Source organism: Aquarana catesbeiana, linkage group LG01, assembly GCF_042186555.1.
Source record: "Aquarana catesbeiana isolate 2022-GZ linkage group LG01, ASM4218655v1, whole genome shotgun sequence".
Lineage (NCBI taxonomy): Eukaryota > Metazoa > Chordata > Amphibia > Anura > Ranidae > Aquarana > Aquarana catesbeiana.
In genome coordinates, this window is record NC_133324.1 from 26,905,400 (window position 1) to 26,928,252 (window position 22,853).

The following is a 22,853-nucleotide window of genomic DNA, read 5'->3' on the forward strand; positions in this document are numbered from 1 at the left end:
GGTCAACATAATGAAGAGGGCCGACTACGAAGGTAAGTATGGACCTTACCCCAACCCCAATGTCAGAAATGCCAAGATCATGGCGAAAGTGGTCAAGAGTCTGCACCGGAATTTCAGGGTACGATGATCGAAAGATCAGCTCAGGAAGCCGTGGTCAGACCTCAAATTAAGGGAGCACAAGCAGTACAGAAAGATCCCGAGAGTGCTGCAAAAAAGTAAGTAGTTGTGCTTGGTTCCTATTCTTTTTATGTTTATTACGTTCGTGCTGCTCCATGTGCTTTTCTTAACTGTTGTCCTGTTTAAAATGGCAACTTTCATGTTCATGGGCACATTATTCGTTCGTATCAAACATTGTTCGTTTGGCCTAGAAAACACCATGGGTCTGAAACTAATTTGGTTGGGTAGATGGGTTTGTAACTAGAATGAAATGCAAACTAGATTCTGTGTAAGGAGAGGACACTCAGCAGCAGTTTTCACATCTGGATGCTGGAGCACTAGTGTGGGACACAAGAACACCCTTTTTATTAGGGGGCCCACACAGGCGCTCCAGTGTATACTATAGGGGTGTCTCCATCTGTGAAGCTTGTACAAGACAGGTAAAGTATTCAAGCTTGACAAAGGACAAGAAAAATGCTACATCTTGGAACTCTGGCCACAAAAAAAAATTGTACCCCATTTCCAAACAATGTTTCATATTTATAGTTCTGCCATCAAATATCTGTGTGCTAAGTATACCATTTTTTTTTACATAGGGGAGAAAAGACTCAGACACCCCTCATCCAAGGAGACCAGAGACCCCCCACCTCTGGAAGAAGGGGAAATCCACCCAAGACAAACAGAGCAGAAGGAGGAAGATGTGGTGGAAATTGGCACCACAACAGGTGAGTGTCTGCGACCACAGGCTCAGGTAAGAGATGGATGTCGGCATATTTATAATACATGTTTTTTTGGGGTTTCTATCTTTTTAGGTGATCGTGATGTTGTGGATCCAGATCCTTTCACCTCGGAAAGTGCACAGATCCTGATCGGGGAGATCATGGGGTGTAATAGGGACTTGGAAAACATCAAGAAAAACATCAATGATGTTCTTCAAAAAAATAAGAACATCATTGATGTTTTGGGAAGAGTTTAAAACCTCTCCAAATCCCTTTGTTTTTTTTGTGTGCTACAATGTTTTAGCGATTTTTTGAAAAGCCAAATTTGGAGGATGCACACAGTGTGCCAACATGTGCTATCTGCCACCACGGGAGATCAATGGACGCGTTTGAACACGTCCCTTGATCCCCAGTGATGGCAGCTAGCACATGTTGACATTCGGCTATTTGTGTGCATCTTCAAAATTTGGCTTTTCCGGGGATGACTTCACCCCATCTGAACACAATATCAAACACAGTTTCTAAATACTCATGTCTGATATTGCCTTCAAGTTCTACCAAATGTGAACTTTGTAAGTTCAAGATTTGTGTCTTTCTTGTTGGTTTTAAACATGCCTGTTTTATCTTAAATGGACATTTCTACTTTTTCTAATGTGACCCCAAAAATTGTTATACAACAAACATGTTGGTTTGTTTTAAAAACCTTTTCTAAATGCACATGTGATTGTGCAGGTATTAAAAAGATTGTTAATCAAGAATGTGTGGATTATTGTCTCAACGCTACAACACTTATGTGGTGCTCTAATTGCTGTTTTCTGTGACAATGGGTGTTATTTCCTAAGGGCAAATCCACTTTGCACTACAAGTGCAGTTTCAAGTGCACTTGTAGTGCAAAGTGTCTTTGCCTTTAGTAAATAACACCCAACAGTGCTTTGTAAGGTTACACAATCACGCCATTTTCAGGACTCACCACATTTCTGTCAGGGTCAGCTAAAACAAACACAAGCAGTAAATGTCACCAAAGATTTGCTTATTTTTTTTTTTAAAAGGTTTTAGACATTGTCTGGCATATTGATAGCCCCCCTACCGCAAAGAATTCAAGGTATCTTAGCTGGACATCACGGGCACTCAGGGGGGGGCAAGCCAGGATGGCCACTTTAAAGCGCCGTCAGGGTTGGTTCATTTTGAATTCCGGCCTCAGAGCTAACTGAGCCAGCATAGTTGGCAGAATGTTGCCGTAAAAAGTTATGTAGAACACAGCACGCCAGGATAATGTGATTCAGTTTGTACTCCGCCATATGTATGGGTGTAAGAAATAGGCGGAACTGGCTGGCCAGGATTCCAAACGTGTTCTCCACCACTCTTCTGGCTCTGGCCAGCTGGTAATTAAAAACCCTCTGGTCCGGGGTGAGGGTCCTCATTGGGAATGGCTGCATAAGATGGTCCCCCAGCGCAAAAGCTTCATCCACAACGAAGACAAATGGGAGTCCTTCCACATTGTCTTCTGGAGGTGGCAAGTCCAAGCTGCCATTCTGGAGATGCCTGTAGAACTCCGTCTGGGCGATGACTCCACCATCGGACATCCGGCCATTCTTCCCCACGTCCACATATAGAAATTCATAAGTAGCCGACACCACCGCCAACATCACAATACTATTGAACCCCTTATAATTGTAATAGTACGACTTGAGTTGGGTGGTGGGACGATGTGGACGTGTTTCCCATCAATTGCCCCTCAGCAGTTAGGAAAGTCCCACCGCTGGGCAAAGTGGGAGGCCACAGTCTGCCATTCCTGTGGCGTGGAAGGAAACTGTGGAGTAAAACAAAAAAATTTGTATTTTTGCACATAAACATGGAAAGCAGATTAGACACAAACATTCTTGGCCAACATCAAGATACCATTTATTTATGGGAAGTTTTAAAGACCAAAGTATAAGGTACACCTATCAGATTCACCCTCCCCCCTCTCATGGGCCATTTGTAACATTATGGGGGGGACTCTTCGACAGGTAACCCTTTCCACTTCATTGAGAGATGAATGCCTAAATAATGGGTATTACTTTGGCCAGCCCCTCCTTAGTTACACTATTGACAGCCCACTGGACAGGTAAGAAGTGTCATAATACAAAGATAGAAATACACATTGTACCCATTTTAGAACATTTTTATATTCTGCTATTGCCTATCAAGATAATAATAGTATACAAAAACTTGAAACAGTACCATTTGAAAGTATACAGGCAGGCCCTTGCACTACATGCTTTGGGGAATTCACCCATAAATCTGAGCACAAAAGAGATGGGTATAGTGTGTATGGGTTTGGCAAAGTCAGCAGATAGAAGATTGAGAATAGATAGAGAATTGGTATCAGCTGACTTAGCAGTTGGGGGGAGGGAGGGTTCCAAATGATTTGGGGACCCCCCAAAAAAAGCCTCTGGCACTCTGCCTGAATTTTAAGCACCAATCATATTTAAAAACATTTTAGGGTTTTTTGGGGTAAAGCACTACTATGGAGCTGATAAAATACATTGTTAAGTTAAGACTACATGAGGTGAATATAGGGCCAGGAGAGCATGCTGGGGAGGTAAGTGAAGGCAAATATGTATGAAGGACAAAAAAAATTACATAAAAATCCAGCATGCATGAGGACAAAGGGGACATTCACAGCATATTACAATCATGATAATTAGGGAATGAGGAAAGAAATACAATATATTAGCAAACATTAAATACAATAAAATGTGATGTTAAAGGATAAAAATCTTACCTTAATATACTCCTTCTGCAGGACCTGGATGATGGCAGAACAGGTCTCTGGGTTAATGATCCCCAGAGCCTGGGGGGAGATGCCTGTCGAGAACTTTAAGTCCTGCAGGCTTCTCCCCGTCGCCAAGTACTGCAGGGTGGTGACTAGCCTCTGCTCCGGAGTGATGGCTTGCCTCATGCAGATATCCTGCCTGCTAATATAAGGGGTCAGCAAAGCCAACAAACAGGGTCTGTGAATACGGGGTCCGTCATCCGGAGAAAGTTCCTGAAATCATCAGGATTATTCTCACGGATCTCACGGAGCAAAGGCATATGACAGAACTGGTCACGCTGAAGCAATCAATTCTTGGTCCATGAACTCCTCCCCACCCTGTTCATGGACTGGGCTTGTGTCAAGGTCAGGACCCCAACACCAAGCCCCCTCACAGCACGAACTCTACGAGGAGCACGTATACGCAACATGGCTAGAAAACTGTCGGCTGCTCAGAACGAAGTAACAGAACGCATTGAAGAACAGCAAAGCCTGTGAAGAGCGACCTGAAAAAACGGTAACGAGTGGACAAGATCACACTGAATAGTACAATACGAACTGACTGCATGCACTGAAGAGCAGATACAAACCCACAAGCACAAACTGAATAGCAGAAAACGATCTGAAAACCACGAGTCTGAAAAAGCGCAAATCGTCTCTCACCAAACTTTTACTAACACTAGATTAGCAAAAGGAGCCCAAAGGGTGCCGCTCTTGGTTCTGAAATGGCCTTTTCTAGTCACGTCGTACGTGGTGTACGTCACTGCGTTCTTAGTGAGCGGAAATTCTGACAACTTTGTGCGACCGTGTGTACGCAAAGCAAGTTTGAGCCAACATCCATCAGAAAAAATCCATGGATTTTGTTGTCGGAATGTCTGATCAATGTCCAACCGTGTGTACGGGGCATAAGAACTGATGCTGGTTGAGGCCGGATTCACACTGGTACTGTACGATCAACGCTCTGACATTGCGAGCTCACATCGCATGATGTGTGAAAATGAATGTTTTTCTATGACAGCCATCTTACCTGGTCCGACACAAGTCGGTCTGACTTTGAAAATGCTCCCTGCACTACTTTGGTCCAACTTTGATCCTACTTCAGCCCATTGAATATCACTGAAGTCGGATCACCATCTTAACTGATCTGACTTTGGTGTGCTCTGATGATCTTGAAGGGGAACTCCACGCCAAATTAAAAAAACCTGGCATGGGTTCCCCCTCTAAAAGCATACCAGGCCCTTCGGTCTGGCATGGATTTATTATATATTTATATATATATATATATATATATATATATATATATATATATATATATATACATTGAGTGCTGTAAATTCATAATTACTAAAGCAATCAGATGCTTGTCAGTCTCAGTAAGCAACGTCTGCCTAACACTGAAAGAAAAAAAATAAAAAACATTTGACCCCTTCCAATGTGTCCCCACCTATCACACTCCTAGCTACTAATGGCACCTCCCTGAGCTGTCATGTGGAATGTAAACACAGGGGTGGGGATGGAGGCTGGCATCACTATCCAAATATGGCCATCAACGATGTTAACCACCATCTCCGTGTCACGCTTACCCCGAACACAGGTGGACAGACACTAGCTGGCTACTGTTTTCTTCACCAATAGCAGCCCCCTTTCCCATAAGACAAGCATGCCTACCGGAACTCGGTTGCTCCCAGGTCTTATATACAATGCTATAGTGCCTGGCTACCCCGCCAGGGCAGGAGCAAACCGAGCAAAGCAAATATGTACTTGCGGTTGGCAGACAGGCAGAGTAGTTCTATGACCGTCCAGGTAAAAGGCAGGCTGCATTCAGGGAATTGTCCAAAATCTGGTCCAAGGTCACACACAGGGAAATCCAAACTAGCAGAGCAAGGCAGACAGACAGCGGGCTTGATCAGGAATTACACATGTATCATTCTCTATCACAAGCATGCAAGTGAGTGTTTGGCTGGCTTATAACAGGTTTGGTTTCCACCCAGAGACTGACCACATCAATCGCCTTACAGGTAGACAAAGACAAGGAGAATGCCATAGCCAAAACCCAAATGCTGGAGTAAGGATCAGGAACACTAGACGCCCCTGACATCCTGCCCTTTGTTTACATGGTCATAGATTCCTGCCCATCATAAGACTGGACAAGGTGATGTTACCTGCTGCTTCCTTAACAGAGGAAGCTGTGACATATTGCATCGGTAGAAATAATGCTATAATATATGGTCCCAAAATAGTATTCAGACTGAATGCTGAGCTCAACCATAATCTTGGATACAGGAGTGCTCAACTAAACATGTTAAGAATCATTATGGGCAGTCCCTATTAACCATTTTGTTGGATAACCGGTAGATGACCAGGAAATTACAAGATTATAAAATCAGATTTCTACATGTTACACAGATGGTTACCTATATGCAAACACATGTATAATTCTTAGCCACTTGTCATCCACAGGCTAATTCTAAATGGCCTGGACTTCAATTGGTTAAAACAAGCTCAGGATCTTAGTACCATTTTTTCAGTTGGCTTCCAGATAATTAGTGACTTAGCCAATCTTTTTTATGGTACTATAAATGTGTCCCCCAATGGCTCCAGGGCTCTCACTCTCCTTTGAAGAACCTGGGACCATATGTAAATGGTGTCAGGATAAAGAGTGTAAGCAGATGACAGAACATTCATTCCCCGGTCTGCTTTGTGATCAATGAACCCAGAAAAACTCTGTGTGTTTCCGGGTAATCGTGTGCTTGAGCACCTGCAGCGGTATAGAAAAAAACCTTTGTGACAAAAATTCCTGCGCTAGTGAATCAATAGCAGTGATAGAGTAAAATTAAGTAAAATAAATCAGTGAGGACAGCAGCAATATTTATATAACACATTTCTCATTATTTTTTATCATTTAATTATTAAACATCCCATTAAAATATTTTCCAACGTATTATCTAGATCAATTATCGAGCCACTGACCATCACCTGAGTGACGGAAAAATGTATCCAACTTTATTCCTCATGACACCAGACTATCAGGTCCGTTTTGCAGCTATTATACAACTTTTGCAGCATTTTGGGTGGAACTGGATTGGAATATTAACATCAGGGGATGGCAGTGGTGATGAGGAGTCCCAAGAACTGAGTAAGATGATGAGAGAACATGGGATCTGCACAGATTATATCATTAAACTCACTGAATATAGTGTAAAGGATATTCATACACTGAGGATTATTCGTGAATCAGCAGCTAAGATTGTCACAATGTGTGGAACTTCCATATCAGACTTTGTTCCTTTATGTGATAAGATACTTTCTGTTATAGAAAACATCACATTTATTTTCCCACCTTCATGGAGCAAAATAACTCATTTATATAATAAAGTCATTAAGACAACCGAATGCAGCTTTGCATTTCTATGGCCAGAAATAATAACCCTAGACATCAATATTTATCCACAAGGTTTCAACTTCTCCACCTGTTTATATGACCCAATAATGGAAGATATTTGGATTCATTCGATTGTGTGTCTTTCCCCAAACCAATACAAAAATGACTATTATGAACTCATCAATAAGCGTTCTGCAAAGAATTGTACAGATGTAAAAGATATGTCATGGGTTTTTCATTTATTCACAACTCTGCCCTCCTATGTATACAGGGCTGTATATGTTCTGGCCAATGCGCTACATGTAATGTACATGAAGAAAAATACATCTGAACAAAATAGATTCCGGAACAGAGTAAGTTGTATAATAAGTGTTATATTACTATGATCCTCCCCTATATTATATAATAAGTAAATGGGTAGCTATTCCTACCCTCCCTCTCACTGTCTGGGAAAGGAGGAAAACTTCAATCATGCACGTTCAATAAATAAATGGGATTTTTGGTCTTTTATTGATGGTGTGTTACTAATTGCTTTGTGTATACCGTGCTAAAAAAAACACAATTAACTAGTTCAGACATTCTACATATATATAGATATATATATATGTTGAATGTCTAAACTAGTTGAATGTGTTTTTTTAACACAGCATACACAAAGCAACAAACACACCATCAATAAAAGACTTATATATGCATGACTATTTATATGCATTTATATTCTATATATTTACATACTATATTTATTTGTGTATACTTATATTTACAGTATATGCATTTCTAGTTTAAGTGGTTGTAAATGATCATCTTATAAGACAACCCATTCAGTTTAAAATAGAAATGAAAGGCAAACATTTTTGTATCGATATGACCAGCGATCACTTAGGGCCCTAGAATGCATTGTGCAGCACGCAGTGCATTGTGGGGCGCTCGGCGGGTGAACATCCTGCCGAGTGCCCCGCAAATTTGGGTGGTTGCTGAATGGGCAAACAGGCAATGTTTGGGCCAAACTTTTGCTCAGCTCGAACTGTTCGACCAACTCTACTCGTTTGCTGCAACTTGTCATTGCATGCTATTGCTGAGTCTATCATCAGCTGGAACCCCTCCAGATACTTTTCTATCTGTGATTCCCCCTGGGGTTCTCCCCTCTCAGCATGTAGCTTGCATACATTTAATCTTGTTCCAAAACACAAGAGGAATATAAAGCATTTCCAAGTCAGACGAATCCAAGTGTTGAGTTATTTGTCAGATGAATGGTGGAGGAGATGAAGAATATGGCCTTAGGATCTATCCCATGAATTGTGACTGTTGAACAATTTCGAGCACTTAGAAGTCTAAACAGGAGGGATATTTTAGATATAAAACCCTCAGGCAAAGGAGGAAACATTGTGATAATGAGTAATGAACAAAAATGAATAAATAAGGATGGGTATGAAAATTCTTCAATCACTTCATATGAATTTTTCTTTGTCCTCTGCTTCTCTCTCTTAGAGTAATATCCTGAGTGTAATAGACAGGAAAATGTCTGTGTCTTTCATTCTCGTGACCATATACATACAGATCTGTCCAATCTGAAAATAAAATGAATGATTGATGATATTCTGGATTATTGGGTTAGAGAATCTTTTAATATCAGGGATATTAGAATTAGAGATTCTTCTGATTCATTATTCCTATTCACATTTCTAGAAAGACTGCCTAGTAACATGAATGTAACCACTTTGTATTTTTCTAAGCAGACTTTAATTCCAGAACTCTTATAACTGTATGTGTGAAATGTGTGTATTTCTGTCTTTTTTTAAAAGCTGCACAAATATGTGAGAAATGTTTATTACACGGAGGCAAATGGAGAAAAGATCTACTTTAATGAGAGAAGAGAAGTTCCCACCAATCTTATTTTATATAGCTGGATTGGGGTTGGCAATTTTCATATGTATGTTTACCCACTATCCATTATTGATGGTCCAGACTTTGTGCTTGACACATTGGTCAATATGAGTAATCCTTTGTACTGGAAAAGAGGCAAAGTAAGAAATCACTTGATTGTTTTCTGCTGATATCATTTACTGAGGAGGTTCATCATTAGGATTAATAGGGAATTTTTAGCCTGATTTTAAAATAAACTAGCCAATATAGCCCATAAATCTTGCACACACCACTCTCTAAAATGAATATCAAGCTGTAGCACCCCAGGATCTATAAAATGTAGTTCCAAATTACATAGATTAGTTGTATTCCCACTACTAAGGCTTAGCACTCCACCCTACGTGTTACGTCATCAACTTCATCAGCCTTGATAGAGTTGAGGACAGAGATGTTCCAGCACCAGTGGTTCTGATTAGGGCCGTTTAACACTGATACATTTTTGGATGCACTTTTGATGCCTTGACTTACAATAGAAAGTGCTTTTGAAAAACTGCACCAAAGATGCAGCATATAGGTAAAAAGGTAAAAATGTAAAAATTCAGCGCATCTGCAGTGTGAAGAGTTCCATAGAATTTAAGGGATACATTATTCATGCATTTTTCTTTCGCTTTTTAAACCCCAAAAACTGATCAGTGTAAAAGAACCCTTAAGTGAAGAGACGGTGAGCCATCAGCCTGATTCTGGAAAAGTGAGCTTATGTGGGGTGTCTCTGTCTCTGGTACTTCATGATCGAGTATATTATATTTTTTTATGTGAGTGAGATTTTAACCCCTTAGTGACTAAGGGTAAAATATGTTTTTTTTTTCAAATATGTTTATTTGGTTTTCAAAAAGGACATACAATGTGTGTAACATCGCAGATACAGCCACCTTGATAGTAAGTTTATCAAGGTAAAACAATACAAATGAAGACATGATAGTAACAAACAGTTACAGTAGGCTCTTACAGAAATTACAGAAAATACAAGGCACTAACAACTTTTACATCATAGAAAGGTATCTGCCTCAATGCAAGGCATATAAGGAATTGTGTAAGGGAAGCATGAAGCTCTGGGATTCTATGAGGGATGCCAGAGGGATCACGGTTTCCATACAAGATCAAAGGAATGGAAGGATTTTTGTTAAAGAGATATAGATTTTTCCCATAGAAAATGTTGGTGGGTGGTACTTATCACTTCTGACGATTGAGGTCAGGTCTTATTTCCAGTGCCTGGTGATAGTTAGTTTGGCGGATAGTAGAATATTATCTACTATGCCACGATATATAGCAGGAAATTTGTTGATACCTAGATTAAGCAGGGCCAGTGCAGGATTGGCAGGGAGTTGGCAGTTAAAATGCCTGGTATTTCTAATATTGTTTCAAACTATTTTTTTAAAAGCTACAAATGTGCTACGGATGTTATTGCAAGACCACATTCACGCCAACATAGCGAAGAGCATGTGGTAAACATTCTGGCCAATCTACATGGGGTGAGATATCGCTTGAAGGAGACTTATAAGGTTTTACGGCTAATTCCCAATGGTTCACACAGTGCATGCCAGAGTGTAAGTAATGAATAGTCTGGGTCTATTGGTAATCAGAGATGGAAGCATGGAGTTCTGATTCCCATTAGAGCATTGGCTTTGTTTTACTAAACTTAGTTTTATCTTGTAATATATTATATATGAATGTTCCTTTAGTAGATTTTGCAGGGTTTAAGAAGTACTGCCAAATTTTGAGATGTATGTTAATAGCAGGTGGTGGAAGAGGGTCTCCAGAAAGTGTGGTTGACTCCCTTAAAGGAGATATTCCAGAGAGTTGGTACCAATTTTTTTTCAGCTTTCCAATATGATGTCTGGGATGAGATGTTTTAGTGTTGTAAGTGGTACTTTTATGACAGGGTAATATGAGGATGGATAAGGGGGATTTATGATTGTCCTCCAAGCTTGGATTGGCACCCTAGTGGTAGGTAGGCGAGTAGATAGGTCTAATGCTTTCCAATCATCAGCATACAGTAAGGAGCAGAGTTTAGAAGTTTTGTTGACCCTTTTCTCTATATCTGACCATAAAGGTTCTGCAGATGGGTTGAACCAATGTTTCAGGTGGTCTAGGTGAACTGCCGTAAAATAGTCTTGTAAATCAATCAAACCCATACCACCCCCTGTTCTGTGTTTTGTCAGGGATACATGGAAGCAGCAAGCCCTCTTTCCCTTTCAGACAAAGCCTCTCAATGAAGATGTAAGAGTTTTCATATATGACTGTTTTAGAGGGATATGGAGGGACCAAAATATGTACAGGATTTGGGGGAGGATCTGCATTTTGTAGGCCACTAACCTGCCCACCCTGGACATCTCTACTTGCGCTACTCTCTACTGCCTCCACATGGTTTATAGTTAGCTTCTTCTAGTGAAGCATAAGAAGGAGTGGCTGTTATACTAAGGTATGAAATACTTGATTTGGCCCATGTGTACGGCAAGTACTCTTTTAATTTGGCTATGACAGGTTTGGGGATGTTTAAATCCAATATTAGAGACTTGGAATGATTGACCTTGTAAATTGAAAGCCTGCTAAATTCAGTTACGAGTTTGTGAGCTTGTGGGAGAGAGGTTTGAGTATTTGTTGGCATTACGATGATGTTGTCTGCAAAGACATTAATAACATGAGGTCTTTCCCTGAAAAGGAAACCTGTTATAAACGGGTGAGATTGGATCCTCTCTGCTAGCAGTTCAATCATCAGATTGAAGATCGTTGGGAAAAGTGAGCACCCCTGTCTTGTGCCTGTCTTGTGCCATTGGATATGGCAAATGGTTTAGAGCGGGGGTCGGCAACCCTTTCGATCATGGGCCACCTATGGACTGCAGGCAGGTGACAAGTAGACTGCGTACCCGTAGATGTGGGCAGAACAATGTGGAAGTAACGGATAAGTGGGGATGATAGGGGTAACCTCATCAAACACCACTTGCGTGGTAATGCTAAAGATATCAATATCCACCTTATAAGGGCTCATAACTAGTGAATATAATACAAAAGTTTCAGGAAAATAGTAAGGATTAATGGCAAGCCCATCAGAGGATGGGTGCAGATAGCACTCTACAAGGGTGAGGGGGTTCACTGCCCATGTTGGGTTCGGAGTAAAGTAGTTTGAGTTTTCCCAAGGAATTGGTAAGGTTTGCCTTGGCATACCAGGCGGTGTATTGAAGGTGGCCATGAGTTGTTGGATTTCCATCAGTGAGAAAGAGTATTCTATAAAGGCTACAGAACTTTGGCGCCACCAAGCGCTTCTTCACCCACTGGAAAGCAAGACAGTTTTAATCAGGAATATTGAGTCTAACTGGTGTAGGCCTAACTTTTATTTTATCTATGGGGATAGTGGGTGCAGTGAAGGTGAGTGATAAAAAGTGAGGCTGTTTAAGTGTACACTGTTCTTGCACTTAGTTTTTCTTTTCTTTCCAACAATGTAGCAGCCCAGATAGCAAACAATTGTGCTGCAAGTTTGAAAATGACTTGCTAAGCTATTGCTAGACTTGCCAAGCTTTACAAGTTTAATTTTAAAAAATTATAAAATCCCAAAACACCAACCCTGAAACCAAAGCCTTCTATTTTTTAATTTCAATAGTTCTTTATTAAAGTTTTAAAAATGAGACAACATTCGGAAGATTGTCAGATATAAACAGATGTTCCATCTAAAGCACAGTAAATCAATTAACAGATCCATACCTGAGATTTGTACTTCAAAGTGATGTGAATAAATGCTATATGTTAAATCCATGATATTGCTTTAGACAGGGTGGGGGTAGGGGGAGGAGGGAGGGAAGAGGGTTGGGGAGTAGGGAGCATGAGATAGGCGTTAAAAGGACACCAGAACACCATTACATCAGTATCAGTTAAAGGAGATCGATATACCTACCAGTTCATATTTGCACCGTACACTTTGGGTGCTTCAGCCATTGTGACCACTTGTTTGCAAACTTCTCTACCTGCATATTCTTTCTAGCCACCATTTTTTCCATTTCACATTGAAGATTAAGATCTGTAATAGTACCAGAGATGGAGGGGGTCTACGAGGTTTTCCATAGTCTGGCAATATTTATCTTGGCAGCAAATGATAGGTGTATAATAGGGACTCGTGATTTCTGGGGACATTTTTCTAAGCCCACATTAAGCAGGGCCTGGGAGGGGGTGGGGGTCGAAGGTATCCCATTAATAGAGGAGATTAGTATGAATATTTGCTTCCACAGGGAGCTTAAGGACTTGCAGAACCATAAGATATGAGCCATAGATCCTACACTACCGCATTTCCTCCAACAGTCATGGGGTTGTCCGGGATCAATTTTCAAAAGTCGATAAGGAGTTAAGTACCACCTGTGGATGGTTTTCTGGTAAGAATCCCAGTGGTTGCTGCAGTAGGATGCTTCATAGGTTATTCTGAATGCTCGTTGCCACATAGCTTGAGTAAAAGGGGTGTTTAATTTGACCGCCCATTTGTTTAAAGTGGGAGCAGGGTCAGTCATCGCTAAGCATAGTGTATAGTAAGGATATATAGAAATAAAGTAGTGGCGCGCTAATATGTAAAGATTTTGGTGAATAAACTAATAGTGATAGTAATGAAATTGTTTGAAGGCTGCTGCAGCTGTCACTAATATGCTCCCACAGATAACAGTATAAAACTGAAAAAAGTGTGACAGCGCTGCAATAATACAATATAAAATGAACCAAAACTTCAAATAATAATGCAATAAAAGAGGTGGATTCTGGCGGTGGACCGATCGATACTGAGTGAGACTGTTCAGACTTGTATCTATGCTTTTAATTGTTTTAATAAATGTGAGTTTATTGCTAGCTGGGGTGGAGAGGTTTCATTATATAATCCCTCGGATACTGCACTATAGGAGGCACTTTTTCTTGTCTTTTTTATGTATCTCTACATCTATTGGTCTTACACATGAATTGAAGCTTAAAGCAGCACAGTGAATGGAACCTATGCTGGCCATAGATCGTTTTTCTTGAGAAAAGTAAAGATTACAGAGGATTCCTTGGAGAGATTATTGGCACTAAGTGCCTGCGGTGGTGGGAGCACTCAGGATAAGGAGTTTCTTTGAAGAAGCATCACATTTGTTTTTTTCCACATCATTGAAGGAATTTTTATTCATTGATTATTGGGCTTTTTTATTGCATTATTAGTTGAAGTTTTGGTTCATTTTATATATATTGTATTATTGCAGAGCTGTCACACTTTTTCATTTTTATAGTAAGGATACTCCTGGTGCAGGAGTAGAATTGAAAGAAGGGTGCAGGAGTAGAATTGAAAGAAGGGTTCAGGAACAGCTACAGAGGATGGAAATTTAGAGATACCTAGGAAATGGGTAATCCTCGTGTGTGAGGTTAAAATCTCCCTCTGAGTTTGGGAGGTTAAAATCACTTTGGAGTCTTCCAAACATTTTAATATAATCGTTTGTTACATGATCCCCTAATGTTGTGATACCAGCACCTGTATTGAAACTAGGAATTTTTGGGGGATAGGGACAATCATCATACAGAACAAATAGAGAAGTTTGGGTAATACAATCATTTTAAGTGTGGCAATTCTGCCTAGTCTAGAGAGGCCTACACTGCACAGCAATCACAAGAGAAGGTGTAGGCTTTCGGAAAAGGCGTGGAAGTTTAGGTCTACCAATTGGCTAGTACAGGGGGTTAGTTGTAATCCCAAATATGGGATGAAGTACTGGCCCATGTATATATGGTAGGTTGGCTTTTAGGAGGTTAATCGTCCTTGATGGGAGATGCAGGGGGATATAATGGATTTTGCGGCATTGAGCTTGTAGTATGACACTGAGCTAAAATGATGACGGATTTCTTGTATTGCCTGCAAGGATTAAGAGGGATCAGTGACCAATAATATCACATCCTCAGTGAATAGACTAACTTTGTGATCAGTTCCATTAGATACTCAGATACCTGAGATGCGTGGGTCTGCTCTGATCTTCATAGCCAGCGGCTCCATCAGGAGAGCAAAATTGATTGGGGAAAGAGGACATTTGTCATGTTTCATTTGTGATTTTGAACGGAGTGGATATGGCCCCCCCGTGAGTACTTTTGCTGAAGGGTTAGAGTATAGAGAAAGGATTGCAGCAGGGATTGCATCAAGGGACAGCAGCAGAGAAGGTGTTTGAGTATGGGTAGCATGGTGAATGAGGTTAAGTAACTGTCTGGTTGGGTCCGGGACTTGGCAGCCCGGGACAAACCCGACTTGATCGGGTTGTACTAGAGATGGGATGTACTCCATCAATCTATTGGCAATTGCTTTGGCTAGAAGTTTGATGTCAGTGTCCAGGAGGGAGATTGATCTGTAGATTGAGGTTGAGGTGGGTTCTTTTTCGTGTTTAGAAATAGTAGATATTATAGAGCGTAGCATATGGGTTGGTAAGGAGCCTGAGGACCCTGCAGTATTGAAGAGGTCTGCCAATTTAGGAGTCAAAATGGTGGCAAATTTTTGTAGAATGCATTTGAGAACCCATCCTCCCCTGGAGACTTGCGTAGAGATAATGCTTTAATCACACTGAGGATTCCATCTGTTGTGAATGGTTGGGTGAGGGATTCTGATTTAGCTATGGAAATTGAGGGTAGGTTAATAGAGGCTAAGAAGTCATGAATAATGACATCAGTGGGCTGAGGAGTGAAAAGGATATTTTTGAGGTTGTACAAAGATGCTAAACGCATTGAATATATCTTGTGGATTGGTTAAGAGTTGTTTCGAGGTGGGGTGGTGCAATTAAGTAATTTTGGCTTTGGAGCGTTGAGCTTTCACTTGTCTAGCCAAATGCGCTCCTGCCTTGTTGCCCAGGGCATACAAGTTTGTTTTAGAGTTAGCAGGGTTACATTCATATTTATATAGGAGGAGGGAGCAGAGTTTTTTGCTCTAATAATTTAGTGGTCAACGTATGAGAGGGGGCAGTTTTCTTTTGATTTTCTAGGTGAGTAATTTGGAGAACAACCTCATTAATCTGCTTGGTCCTTTGGCATCTAATTCTCGTGCTCAACTTAATAAAGATCTCCGTATATATGCTTTGTAGGTTGACCAAAGCATAAACCTATCAGTGTCATGCAAGTCATTCAGTTTAAAGAAAGATTGGTGTTCAGACTCAATCACTTGTTAAACCATGGTATCAGACAGACGTCAGAGCCTCAGCGGCCCTGGTTGCTGGTCTACCAGGGTTATTGAAACAGGGGCATGGTCAGACTATGTAATCAGGCTTATGTCTGAGGGAACAACGTTCTGGAGGGTCCATTTATCGACTAGGAAAAAATCTATGTGAGAGTAGGACCCGTGCTGACATCTCCATACATCAAATAGATCAGAGGCTTGGAGAAAAGGGTTCAGGCAAGGTCGACTGTGTGAGTGTTTTGTAGAGACAGCCATATCTGGATCTCTGATGATATTGAATTTGCCACCTATTATGATGTTACCCTGCTTTAAGCTTTCAATTTTCTTTTTCAGGCGTTTGTAAAAGTGAAGTTGCCTGGTGTTGGGGCCATACACATTCAACAGTGTGTAGGTGGTTTGAGTGATGGTACATACTAGTAGTAGGTAGCGGCCTTGTGGGTCAGCATAAGTGAGGTGGTGCTGAAACTGGAGTGTGTCTCTAACCACCATTAGGGCACCATTCTTTTCTTAGGGTGAGATACAAGGAAAACTTTGAGTCTAAGTGTTGAGGTTTTGGATAAGGCGAAGTGCGTTTCCGTTACAAAGATAATATCAGCTTGTTGCTTGATTGCTTCTTTTTGGAGAGTAGACCTCTTCTGAGGGCTATTTAGCTCTTTAGCATTCAAAGATTGTAGCTTGAAAGGCATGGTGCTGTAGTCAATGTAGGCCTTTAGTGACAAACTGCTGGTACAGGGTTGCCAGTGGTGAGCGCTCTAGGGTTAACCACTAACTGTGTACTGCAGATAAGAACTGTGATGTGCCAGTTGTAAAAGCAGGGAAGGAGGAACAAAAACAGAGATTTGGTGCTGGTGCAGAACCAGGGGTAAAGTGCATAAAAAAGGGAAGCCGTGAACAAAACAGGTTCAATGTGCAAAATAACTGCTAACAAATTTCAGAGGGGGGATCCTCCAATGGCGTCTGGTAATCTTGGGGCTGGTGGAGCAAGGAGAAGACTTTTAGCAGAAAAGGGAGTCTGATTTAACCCGTTATAACGGCAGGGCAAGGGCTGCAGGTCAAACAGAGTTTATCAGGCACCTTGGAGGGATCAGTCATCTTCCATTTAGGAGGAAGGAGAGGAAGCTGGTGCTGGAGCATCCTCTGGGATGAGATGCCAGGATCGCAGCAGTTGGAGGCCACTGAAAAGTGTCCTGACCATGCGTGTTTTACCTTGGTGCGTGATCAGCAACTTGGTGGGGAATTCCCATTTGTAGGTTATGTGATGATTTTAAAGTGCCTTTGTGATGGTAGTCAGTTGTCGTCGGTTGTCCATTGTAGCATTAAAGAGCTCCCCACAGGATGACTGCAGTGAAGGGTCCGGTAGGTTTGGAGTGCTTTTAGCTGCAATCATCACCTTCTCCTTTACGTTGTAGAAGTGACTGCGAGCCAGCATGTCTCAACTTTTCTTCAGGGAGATGAGGCGGACTTGGCAGTCTATAAACACTGTCAGTTTCCAGGTCTCTGTCTGTCAAGTCCGGTACCAGGATGTGCATCAGAAACTACAGATAGCGCACCAGTTAGGGTTGCTGTACTGATTCAGGGACATTACAGAACTTTATATTGTTCCGGTAAGACCGGTCTTCTAGGTCCGCCAATTTGACTTTGACTAATTGCATGTCATCTCCATGTTCTGTGCACATGTCTATCAGATCATTATGTGCAGTAAAAAGTTCAGACATCTTAGACTTCACATGCTGAAGATGCTGGTCATGTTGCTGCACTACATTAGCTAAAGAAGACACTGTGGCTGAAAGATCTGTGTATAGTGTTTGTCTTAAGGAGATTAGCATGCTCTTCATAGTCTGCTCTGAAATAGGATGGTCAGAGGTAGGAAAGACATCAATGGCTGATGGATGCTGTGGATTAGGAGGCAGTAGGGCTATTGGAAATGTATGTGCCTGCACTGGGGCTCCCTCAACTCTCCTGGGCTTTGATTTCACTGGGCTGGCTGAGGAGAGTAAGCAGGGGGGAGAGTACTTACTCACTGTTACTTGCTGCAAAGGGAGAGAAACCCGGTTGCTGGGCTGTGCTGTGGTCGGCGTGAGGTGAGAGAGGCTGTGCAGCATGTCTGTGTAGGCTGCTGGCGCCATCTTGGCTGTATCTTGGTCCCTCAGTGGGGAAGAAGTTTGTCAGCTTCTGGGGAAATTTGAGCTGCTTCCTCCATTTAGACATCGTGCTCTGAGGTAGCCCTATGCCTTAGGAATTAGGCTGGGTATTTTTTATCCCTGTCCGAGGTGGTGTAATGTTGCTGTGTGTCAGGTAGTGTGCAGAGCTGCTGAATCAGGCGGCCATCCACGATGTCAGCAAGCCACTCCCCTAAAGCCCTCTATTTTTAAAGAGAAGCCTTGCACCAAAAAGAACAGTTTAACATGAAATAGAGGCCCTATCAGTATACAATAAAAATCATTAACCCCCCAAATGAATGAAAATCTCAAAATATTGTCCCCTGAATGAATCTCAAACCTGCAGAATGCACCCTGAACCCATGGTGGAGGCAAACCAGAACCTCCTTCCTATTCGTTTAGTTTGTATAGCCTTGTGAAAAATGATGGACCTTCACATAAAAATAATAATAATATCTAATTTTAGATTACGGTTTCTCGATGCTCCGATCCCTGTTTACCTGGCAACAGAAAGAAGTTTGGATCTTCAATTCATAAATGTTGCTATGAGTGCATCTCGTGTCCTGAAGGAGAAATATCCAACATTTCCGGTAGAGTTTGTATTTGTTAGTAAGTTATTGTTGGACTGGGCAGAAGTTACTTCTGTTTTTAAAATGTATTTCAGGGAAAAACACATATACAGTATAGGATACATAGAGAGAAATCATGGATTTTATAGGCACCAATATATTAAAAAATAATTTTTATTATAACACATTTACAAAATATCTTAAGCATATAAAAAGTGAATACAGACTTTTACAAGCAATAATCAACACAACCAGCTCTAACCACTGGGACAGGGTCGGTAGATGTAACAACCACTGGGAATATCCCTTAGCAGAGTGGAAGCAGAATATCTTTTTGGGGATGCAAGCTCTACATGTTTCACGATACAACGTTTATCAATATTTTACACTGCATAAATGGAAAAAACACATAAATAAATATACAAATCGTCAAACACAATATATGCATTTTATTTTGTAAAGGAAGAAGTTATGAGAAAAAAAAAACATAGATTGAGACTGAGTTCAGGATCCCAAAACCAGGAGCAGGCATGCAACCAGGGTGAGGAAAGATGTGGGTATACACCCAGTATCCAGTGGTTAAAAGAAAGCCAGATGCCTCTAATGAAGTAGTACATATGTAGAGTGAAATGGAAAAAGGCAGACACCATCAACACACACCGGGGGGCATTTACTATAGCGCCAGCGATGCTAATTATAGCTAATTACCACAAATTAGTGCTAAAACGGTATTTACTATAGCGCTGGTGAGAAAATACTCCCAAAGTCAAATTTACTATAGTTCCTTGAAACCAAATAACGCCCAAACCCTTACTGTGCTAAAACCTGGAGAGTTGCACATGGAAATATTGTTTAGAGCATGATATAATTGCCTAAATGGTACTGAAATATGTGGTATATTATTTAAAGATAATCTGCTTTTAAACTGTGTGAAAAAGTGATTTCTACACTGAAATATCTTTAAAAGTCTGAGAAGAGATAAATTCTCTGTTTTTGCATAACTAGGTGCCAGCACAACTGAGCGTGCTCAGACCTGCAAATAGCTCTCATTTTAGCTCCAGTGTCTTTTTTACAGGGCGCTATAGTAAATACGAAAATGAGCGCTGTGTTAAAGAGCACTTTTTGGAAGTGAAAATCGGCGCTATTATAGTCCAATGCAAGTTTTAGCCATTGATTCTAATGGTACAATTGTAACTTTCACAAATAAATCCTTTTAATGGTGAGATGAAATCTCTCTTTCTCTGAAATATTTTTCCTTTGCAACATTATTGTTGCTTCTACTTCAAATATTTTGTTTTTAAGAATGCTAGAATGTGCAATGTTTTTATGTTTTGGTAAAATATATTTTTCTCTGTCACTTTCACTTGTTACTTTCCATCTCACAACAATCTTTACCCCAAACTCACAAAGCACAAACAATACCATTGCTGATGTAAATTTAAAATGAGTCACAATTTTTTGTGCTTTTTATTATTTCCAAGGAAATTCCAAAGGAAATTAGGCTGTACTCTATGCGCACACCATATCTCCTGTGCTAATAAGCACACATTTCATCTAATGATATAATGCATCTCACCTATAGCTCTATTTCCCGTATATACCCACGTAAACAAACATCACCATAGCTTTCTCAGCTCCATCAGCATCACTGCCGCCAAGCAGTTGACTGGTTCTTTTATTCAAAGACAACAACAGAAATTACAGAGAGGACGTCCTGGCTCCAACAGCCAATCTCCTCCTACACAGGATGTGACCTCACAGGATATGACCAATTAAGGATGTAACAACACAGGATGTGAATGTCAACACAGGAAATGACCAAATAAGGATGTAACAACACAGGATGTAAATGTCAACACAGGATAAATGAATTTATACAATAACCAATGAACAATGACTAAAATTCCTGCTGATGGGAGCTTATCTGCAGGTGTATGTCATGACACCTAAAATACGTTGATCAGGCATACAGTGGTGACAGGAGCACACATCCGCTAAACTGATAATGTGTTTGCAGGGCGCACACATCCCCCCAGATGATCGTTCTGTGCATCGCACAGGGGCCCTTCGCTGGCAGACATATCCCCACTGCACAAACACCTCTCTCCAAACAACAGGAAATTTTCCACTACCTAACAGATCTCAACGAGCGTCAGTCTGCCCCAATCAGTTCTTTAGAGTGGGCTGTGGGAGAACTAACACTGGGAGACACTTATGACAATACATATTAAAATACATGTTCATAAAATTTCCACAACACCAAATAATCATAATTTGAGCCCAAAAAATGTGATATGTGTACCAACATCAGAAATCAAAATGTAATTCCCAAAAATTTGAGGGTAATATCACTATTCTACACTCATAGTTACATAGTTACATAGTAGGTGAGGTTGAAAAAAGACACAAGTCCATCAAGTCCAACCTATGTGTGTGATTATGTGTCAGTATTACATTACATATCCCTGTATATTGCGGTCATTCAGGTGATTATCTAATAGTTTCTTGAAGCTATCAATGCTCCCCGCTGAGACCACCGCCTGTGGAAGGGAATTCCACATCCTTGCCGCTCTTACAGTAAAGAACCCTCTACGTAGTTTAAGGTTAAACCTCTTTTCTTCTAATTGTAATGAGTGGCCACGAGTCTTATTAAACTCTCTTCTGCGAAAAAGTTTTATCCCTATTGTGGGGTCACCAGTACAGTATTTGTAAATTGAAATCATATCCCCTCTCAAGCGTCTCTTCTCCAGAGAGAATAAGTTCAGTGCTCGCAACCTTTCCTCATAACTAAGATCCTCCAGACCCTTTATTAGCTTCGTTGCCCTTCTTTGTACTCGCTCCATTTCCAGTACGTCCCTCCTGAGGACTGGTGCCCAGAACTGGACAGCATACTCCAGGTGCGGCCGGACCAGAGTCTTGTAGAGCGGGAGAATTATCGTTTTATCTCTGCAGTTGATCCCCCTTTTAATGCATGCCAATATTCTGTTTGCTTTATTAGCAGCAGCTTGGCATTGCATGCCATTGCTGAGCCTATCATCCACTAGGACCCCCAAGTCCTTTTCCATCCTAGATTCCCCCAGAGGTTCTCCCCCCAGTGTATAGATTGCATTCATATTTTTGCCACCCAAATGCATTATTTTACATTTTTCTACATTGAACCTCATTTGCCATGTAGTCGCCCACCCCATTAATTTGTTCAGGTCTTTTTGCAAGATTTCCACATCCTGCGGAGAAGTTATTGCCCTGCTTAGCTTAGTATCGTCTGCAAATACAGAGATGGGACTGTTTATCCCATCCTCCAGGTTGTTTATGAACAAATTAAATAGGATTGGTCCCAGCACAGACCCCTGGGGGACCCCACTACCCACCCCTGACCATTCTGAGTACTCCCCATTTATCACCACCCTCTGAACACGCCCTTGTAGCCAGTTTTCAATCCATGTACTCACCCTATGGTCCATGCCAACGCACCTTATTTTGTACAGTAAACGTTTATGGGGAACTGTGTTAAATGCTTTTGCAAAATCCAGATACACCACGTCTACGGGCCTTCCTTTATCTAGATGGCAACTCACCTCCTCATAGAAGGTTAATAGATTGGTTTGGCAAGAACGATTCTTCATGAATTCATGCTGATTACTGCTAATGATATCATTCTTATTACTAAAATCTTGTATATAGTCCCTTATCATCCCCTCCAAGAGTTTACATACTATTGATGTTAGGCTAACTGGTCTGTAATTCCCAGGGATGTTTTTTGGGCCCTTTTTAAATATTGGTGCTACATTGGCTTTTCTCCAATCAGCTGGTACCATTCCAGTCAATAGACTGTCTGTAAAAATTAGGAACAACGGTCTGGCAATCACCTGACTGAGTTCCCTAAGTACCCTCGGATGCAAGCCATCTGGTCCCGGTGATTTATTAATGTTAAGTTTCTCAAGTCTAATTTTAATTCCGTCCTCTGTTAACCATGTAGGTGCTTCCTGTGTTGTGTCATGAGGATAAAC

General features: G+C 41.0%; 1 protein-coding gene across 1 annotated transcript in view; it reads left to right on the forward strand.

Annotated features, from left to right (window-relative positions):
• Positions 1 to 6,663: 6,663 nt before the first annotated feature.
• The window catches only part of LOC141124180 (vomeronasal type-2 receptor 26-like), a 48,939-nt gene continuing 32,749 nt past the window's right edge, over positions 6,664 to 22,853 (forward strand). Inside the window, exons 1-3 of the mRNA XM_073612258.1 lie at positions 6,664 to 7,407; positions 8,857 to 9,078; positions 18,744 to 18,867. Of these exons, the coding sequence (XP_073468359.1) occupies positions 6,664 to 7,407; positions 8,857 to 9,078; positions 18,744 to 18,867 (1,090 nt within the window). The remainder of the gene's footprint in view (positions 7,408 to 8,856; positions 9,079 to 18,743; positions 18,868 to 22,853) is intronic.